The sequence below is a fragment of the Ananas comosus genome, unplaced genomic scaffold, assembly GCF_001540865.1.
Source record: "Ananas comosus cultivar F153 unplaced genomic scaffold, ASM154086v1, whole genome shotgun sequence".
In the NCBI taxonomy this organism is placed as follows: domain Eukaryota; kingdom Viridiplantae; phylum Streptophyta; class Magnoliopsida; order Poales; family Bromeliaceae; genus Ananas; species Ananas comosus.
Window position 1 is genome coordinate 37,534 of NW_017890547.1, and position 7,987 is coordinate 45,520.

Genomic DNA, 7,987 nt, shown 5'->3' on the forward strand with positions numbered 1-7,987 from the left:
AGCACGGAACTCATAGCAAGTATGATCATATCCTTAACTCAAAGGATTTATAAGTTCAATCTTGACTTTACACTAGCTCTAGTGTTCATTATATCACTTTATATTGCAAACTCATGCAATCGCGTTCTTTACATTTTCCTTTACTCTTGCTAACTCTAGCATTCTTGTTCGTTACAATACTTGTTCTTATTGCCCCACTTTACTTTACTTTACACATTGTCATTTTCATCATTCTTTACATCACTTTGGTTCTTTGCATCACGCTAACTCTAGTGTCTCTTTACTTTACATTTTCAAATGCCACTCGATCTATGTCATAGTGTCACTCTGTTCTTTTGCTCACTTTGGGTGCTCACTTTTCTCTCACGCATACATAGGGTTTTCGACATTCATAAGGTTCTCATTCATCATATTATGCAAGATGTACTCACAATCATGCATCATTACATTTCATCATTACATTTCATCATTACATTACCCTAAAATGCATGCAACAATATATATATATATGCTCAAATGAATGACACATTAGGCATAGAGAGAAGTTCAATGAGTTTGAGAAGCACCACCCACCTCGTAGGCTTTCAAAGGTGCTCCGATGATTTTCTTGGGATTTTTAGACCTTCCGTTCTTTACCTGCGGCATAACGAAGCCAAATTAGGCTTATTTGGCCATAACTTTACATCGGCTTTTCGTAACGTAAATCCGAGCGCACCAACGCGTCGGAAATACCCCCAATTAGGTTTCTAGAGGGTCAATTGTACTTAGAAACCCTCATGAGCAAAAGCCCCAATTTGGGTGCCCTAGCTCCAATGTACATCAAAACCTAGGGTTTGATCTCTTTGGGAAGCAAAAGTAGCTTCACTATACTCTAAATAGTCCATTAGAACCATTCTTAGCCTTTCCAAAACCCTAGTTTAGATTTCACCATTAGAGGTGGGTTGAAGCTCACCTTGAGCTCAACCATGGTTTTGATCTCTAAAGAAGCAAAGAGGAAGCTTCAAAAACTCTAAACAATCCATTAAAACCATTTCTAGGTTTATTCAAAGCCCATTCTAGGGTTTTACTACATTAGGGTTCAAAGCTTACCTTGTAAGCTCTCCTTTCTTGCACTAGAGAGGAAGAAGATGAAGCCCCTTTGCTCTTTGATCTTCTTCTTCACTTTCTTCTCCTTCTTTTCCTTCTTTTCTTCCTTTCTTCTTCTTCTTCTCCTTTGTCTTCTAGAGAGAGAGAGAGAAGAGAGTGTGTGTGAGGGAGAGAATGAGAGAAAAGGCTCTCTCAGCCCTCTACATAACCCATGGGTTGAAAAAATGCAAATAAACCCCTCAACTTTTATCTCTGTGCACTGCCTGGACTGGGCAGTTTTCGCAGGCAGAGACCGGTCTCCCCGAGCAGGGACCGGTCCCCGAAGGTCCACCCTGCGCAGCCAGAGCTGCCGCGCGCAATGCATCCGGTCCCTCTCTGGTGGGACCGGTCTCTGGGAGACCGGTCTCTCAGACAGAGATCGGTTCCCGAGAGCTGATCCTCCAGGACTTAGCCGATTTTTCGGCTGTCTCATTTCATACGTGTTCGGGGACCGGTCTCTCCCACTAGGGACCGGTCCCCGAGAGCTCAAAAGCTGCAGTTTGCAGATTTTTGATTCCCTAGCTCTCGAAAACCTCCCATAACACGTTTTTGATCATTTTAACACCTTCGGACTTTCCGAAGGGTACCATCCTCGCACTTTGGTCAATTTGACTAAAGTTCGATATTTATTTTTCGAATTTTCGGTATATTAAACAAGTAAAGGCGTAGCACCGATTGCCCGTGGAAAAACTTCAGAGTTTGCCAATTCCCATGTGGAAGTGGGAGAAGATCATCATGGATTTTGTGATGGGTTTGCCTCGCTCACAGGCCAGGCATGATGCTATTTGGGTGATCGTGGATAGGCTGACGAAGTTGGCGCACTTCATACCTATTCATACTACTTGGACGGGAGAGAAGCTCGCACAAGTGTACCTTGATGAGATTGTGCGACTTCACAGAGTGCCTACCTCGATTGTGTCTGATCTAGACACCCGATTTGTGTCTCTCTTTTGGAGGAGTCTGCAGGACACCTTAGGCATTTGATTGGATTTCAGCACTGCTTTCCACCATCAGAGTGATGGGTAGTCAGAGCGCACTTGTAACACACTGGACCTTTGCAAATTGGAAGGTTCGAGTGTTGGAGTTGAGTTCTGAACTTTTCTAGATATTCTAAAGTGTCGTTGACAGTATTCCGACCTATGGCTCGTATTCCGAGATGTCACAACCCGCGACCACCCGCCTATTTGGCCGAGGACGCGGCGCCGACAGCACCGAATGGACAGGGTTTCCCCTGTACTACGGACAGAGTCTCCCCTGTACATTCAAGGCATCGCAATCAATACAATACAAAGGTTCCAACCAGGAACAGTACTCAACAAACAGATTGCATAAGGAAGGTATCAACAACATACCACATCCTATGTTATTACATACATTCACATTCATTGGTCTTACATCACAATTCTCAATTGATTTCTTCCAAATACAATCTAGTTATTACTGTAGAACAGAGCGGAAGTATTCATTCGTACCTTTTTGCGGAAGCGATTCGCGTTACAACTTAATGAGCCGGGATCGTCGAGGTTGATTCACGTGTCCTTTGATCGTCCTTGATTAAATCTTCTCACGTTTCAAACTCGCGATGGATCGAGCTACAAACGAGCACGATCACAAATCCACCGTTCAAGTCCCTCTTAGAATAATAGGTTGATGGAGGATGTGGTTTCTCTCTTTCGTTTTCTTATTCTCTTTTCTTTTTCCGTTCTTGTTCCCCTTTGTTATGTGGGATCGCCCGTATATTTATAAGGGATTCCAAAATCCTAATAGCATTAGAGATAAGGCCAAATCGGTTATTAATTGTTATCCTAATATGACTAGGATTTATCTCTAACTAACTTTCCAATTTGAAAGCGAGATTAATTCCAATCCAATTAGATAACATAACATCCGTCGGATCGAACCCGCTTATGGGCGTACCCGATTCGATTTAACCGAATGCCAACATCTCCCACTCGCACATGACGGGATCGATGCCATCGTAACCACTTTCTCAACATCACACCACTATTAATTCTATTCATACAGGAAAATGAACAGTGCGACCGCCGAGTCAACCTGCATTTTGGGAGCTCTATATTAGAAACCGCATCCCGCCAGCATAGAGACATCAACCCTCAAAAAGAAAAAAATATTAGACTAGTGATGCCCTAGACCATTGAATTACATCAGCTTCAGCATCTCTAATCCCTCAAAGAGCCATGCTAACCGCAATTGCGCACATTATGATACTATACTCATGATTGTTTCGCTATACTGAAGCGATACAACCTGTCGACAATGAGTCAAAGTGTCTTAATGTAATTCAACTAGTCTTCTTTGAGCACTTATGCCACTGAGTTGAGAACTGATTGCTTTCCCGGCGATGCCCCATAAAGCCGCATCACTCATGGCCGTAGGAAACATGCCAAAGTAGCAACATCAATTCTTTCACTTAATAACATAGTCAAAAGTCACTAAGGGCATCTAACATATATAGGACATCGTCTCAAAATAATGCCCGTAAGAACTCACATGATGAGGAACCAGGGATCCATTCACTCATCTTCTTCATTTAGTCGCCCAGCACATGTAGTATGAAATACATGCTATGACAGAGAATCCCAATAAGCATATGTCATTCTCAATGTCATACGGATCTTAGCTCAGTCACTCCCGGAGTGTCTAGCCTGAGTTCTCCATTTGCTCGCTATCTCAAACGCCAAACGGTGAGCTCACATCCGACTTTTAATATACAGGCCATACGAATCATGGGACTATTCGTATACGGTCCCATTAATGACCTCATCTTAGTGCCAACCAAGGCAGCTTACATTAATGCCGAAAAGAATGATTGCCCGTGTGAGAGGGCCAATCAGCCTGTGACATACTATCAATCAGTTTAATAACAATGCACGTGTACTAATTTTACCAAATATCTTTGCCAAAATAATAATTTGTAATTAAATAACCAAAAAATTATAAAAAAATAATCGACTGTCTACACAATCAAATCCTACGGAGTCCAAGAGCTTTAACATGAGCCAAAAAAGATTCTCTAACAATAGGCTTAGTCGGAGGATCTGCCACCATGCAACTCGTAGAGATGTGTTCCAGGATTATTTCCTTCTGCGCCACTGCCTCACGAACAAAGTGATACTTTAAGTCGATGTGCTTTGTCTTGCCATGATATTTCGGGTCCTTCGCGTATGCAATCGCTGCCATACTGTCACAATAGATTGTCACAGGAACGGAAGTACAAGCGACAATCCCAATATCTCGAAGGAACCTTCTCATCCAGATAGCCTCCTGGGCTGCTGCAGAACACGCCACGAACTCCGCCTCCATGGTGGAAAGAGCTATGCAGGTCTGTTTCTTACTACTCCAAGTTATGGCGCCATTACCAAGTAAGAATGCATATCCTGAGGTCGACTTACGCTCATCTAGGTCACCAGCCCAATCCGCATCGCTATAACCGATGAGACGTAAATCCGTACCTTGATAGCACAGCACATAATCTATCGTACCTCTAAGGTAACGAAGTATTCTTTTAACAGCCTTCCAGTGGTCCAATCCCGGATTGGACTGATAACGGCTAACCAGGCCCACGGCATAGCATATATCAGGCCGAGTACACATCATAGCATACATCAGGCTCCCGACCGCATTAGCATATGGAATCCGATTCATCTTGTCCTTCTCTTCAGAAGTTTTAGGGCACTGTTTAAGGTTCAAACTCTCACCTTTAGCAATAGGAGTGTCAATGGGTTTGCAATTTTGCATCTGAAATCGTTCTAAAACTTTTCTTAGGTAAGTCTCTTGAGACAGACCTAAAAGTTTCTTTGAACGATCTCGTAGGATCTTAACTCCGAGCACATAATTCGCTTCACCCATGTCCTTCATTTCAAAATTAGAGGACAGCCACGTCTGAGTGGCGACAATCATCTCCTTATTATTCCCGGCCAATAAGATGTCATCCACATATAAAGAAAGGATAAGAAAAAATCCTTTGGACCGTTTAACATACACACAGTGATCTTCTTCAATCATCGTAAACCCATCTTCAGTGATGGCTCGATGAAATCGAATATACCACTGTCTGGAGGACTGCTTCAATCCATAAATGGATCGTCGGAGCTTACAAACTTTATGCTCCTCACCCTTTACAGAGAAGCCAGTAGGCTGATCCATATAGATCTCCTCATCCAGTTCTCCATTGAGAAATGCAGTTTTAACGTCCATTTGGTAAAGATCCAAATCCAAATATGTGACAATGGCCAAGATCAGACGGATCGAAGCAAACCTTACAACAGGAGAAAAAGTTTCTTCGTAATCAACGCCTTCTCGTTGGGTAAAACCCTTTGCTACTAGGCGAGCCTTGTACCTATCGATAGAACCGTCTGCCTTGCGCTTAATCTTGAGAACCCATTTATTCCCGATTGTTTTGCGCCCCGGTAGCAAGTCAACCAAGTCCCAGACATGATTTGACTTCATCGATTCTATTTCCTCCATCATTGCATCCAACCATTCCTTATGAGTAGGTAATGAGAGAGCCTCTTGGAAAGATCTAGGCTCATCATCATCATGTGTAGCAACCATGAAGGCCTCCCCCTCAATCTCAAAATGACGACGGGGAACGCCCACACGTGCGCTCCTACGAATTTGAGGCTCCTTATCTAAAGGCAAGTCGCTCCCACTATCCCCAGGAGGTATCGGAGTCGCCTCCTCTCCCTCGACTGAACGAATAGAAGCGCCAATGTCAGAGTCATCCATCTCATGGAACTCAATTTCATTTCGAACCTCACTTCTATAAGGAAAATTCTCCTCGAAGAATTCAACATTCCGTGACTCAATCTCAGTCAAACTTCCATCTGGCTGCTTTCCAATGAACACATATCCCTTAGAGTGATCAGGGTATCTTATAAAAATACACTTCCTTCCTCTAGGACCCAACTTTCCATACTTGTGAGAAGTGTTTTGTACATAAGCTGCCGAACCCCAAGGGCGCAGGTGCTCTAAATTTGGTTTCCTGCATGTCCATAATTCATAAGGAGTGGATGATACTGTTTTGGAGGGTACACGATTAAGAATATAAGCAGCAGTTAACAATGCGTCTCCCCAAAAGGAGACAGGCAAATTTGCTTGTGCCATCATTGACCTAACCATGTCAAGTAAGGTGCGATTTTTTCTCTCCGCTACACTATTTTGCTGCAGAGTGTTAGGAATTGTCAGCTGTCTGATTATTCCCTTTTCATCACACAATTCTTTGAATTGTTCAGATAGATACTCGCGACCTCGATCAGTTCTTAAGCATTTAATTTTTATATTTAACTGATTCTCAACCTCATTTATATAACGTCTAAAACAATCCAATGCTTCAGACTTATGGGAGATCAGATAAACATGACCGAAGCGCGTATGGTCATCTATAAATGTGATGAAGTAAAAAATCAACATGTCTTGTCATCACACTCATTGGGCCACAAATGTCGGAGTGGATCAATTGTAAAGGAAATTCTGCCCTAGAAGCTTTATTAAATGGTTTTCGGGTCGCTTTTCCCGCTAAACAATGTTCACATGTGGGCAGGTCGACTTTAGTGAGCAAGCTCAAAAACCCATCTCTAACTAATCTAGTCATTCTATCCTGCCCAATATGACCAAGACGTGCATGCCATTTAATTGAAACATTGTGATCATTCTCAACAGAAGATAGCAGGGAAAAAGAATCACTATTATTAATATTATAATCAATGTCCAAAACCATAAAACCATTTGACATAAAACCTCTCCCATAATAAATAGTTCCAAGATGAATCTTAACTACATCACTCTCAAAACGAAAAGAAAAGCCTAACTGTAGCATAGCAAGAATAGAAAACAAGTTCCGCCGAATTCCTGGAGCATAAAGTACATCATGTAGATATAAAGTTCGACCACCTTGCATGATCAACTTGTATGTGCCAACGCCTAACACATCGACACTTGAATCATTCCCCATGTATACTCTTCTGCTCCCAGCAGGCACGCGACGGTACTCGACGAATCCCATCCGATCCCTCGCTACGTGGTCTGTTGCTCCTGAGTCTACAATCCACACAGGGAGAGATTCAGCAACAAACGTGTTAGAAGAAACAAAAGAGCGAGAATCGGGATAGAGATGTACCTTCTTCGGCTCAGTGCAATCACGAGCGAAGTGTCCCAGCTGATTACAGTTGAAACAAGTCATCTTTGACTTGTCCTTCTTGCCACCTCGTTTGCTTCTCTTTCTTTTAGTGCTCTTCGCGTTCTTAGGCGCGGATCCGCTATGATTTTGAGCCCCAGTAGTCCTCTTTCGCTTGAACCCAGATGTCCTGCGAAAGTTTGACTCAGCAGCATTGGCAGTTGGAGTTTTAACAGCCTCAAGGCGCTCCTCCTCCAACTCCAAATGCCGCGCAACATCCTCAAAAGTTTTGATATTGTCATTATGGGTCAAATTTACTCGCATATGTTCCCACGAATTGGGAAGGGAGCGAATCATAGCTTGGATCTGCTGCTCATCAGTCAAGGTGCCGCCAGCCGACTTTAACTCGCGAATCATGTTTGACATTGTTCTAACGTGCTGTTTCATAGACTGATCGGCACACTTTTTATAACTGTCAAACCGCATAGTCAAACTGCGCAACCTTGTAGCCAAAGTTGCACCAAATTTTGCTTTGAGAGCATCCCACATGTCATACGCAGTCGGATACTGCTCACACTCGCACAAGAGATCATTCTGCATACTGCTCAGCAACGTGATGTGAGCAATGCGATCCTTTTTGAGCCAATTATTATAGGCTTCCATATCTCGGCGAGCCTGGGCACTAGTGAACTTTGTGGGTAGGTCCATTTTATTACTCAAGTTTTC

General features: G+C 43.0%; 1 protein-coding gene across 1 annotated transcript; it reads right to left on the reverse strand.

Moving 5' to 3' along the window:
* Positions 1-4,110: 4,110 nt before the first annotated feature.
* LOC109703839 lies at positions 4,111-7,099 on the reverse strand. The gene is made up of 3 exons (XM_020224562.1): positions 7,039-7,099; positions 5,748-6,164; positions 4,111-4,598 (listed from the first exon to the last, which is right to left on the reverse strand). The coding sequence occupies exons 1-3, from the start codon at positions 7,097-7,099 to the stop codon at positions 4,111-4,113; spliced, it is 966 nt and encodes a 321-aa protein (XP_020080151.1).
* Positions 7,100-7,987: the final 888 nt, after the last annotated feature.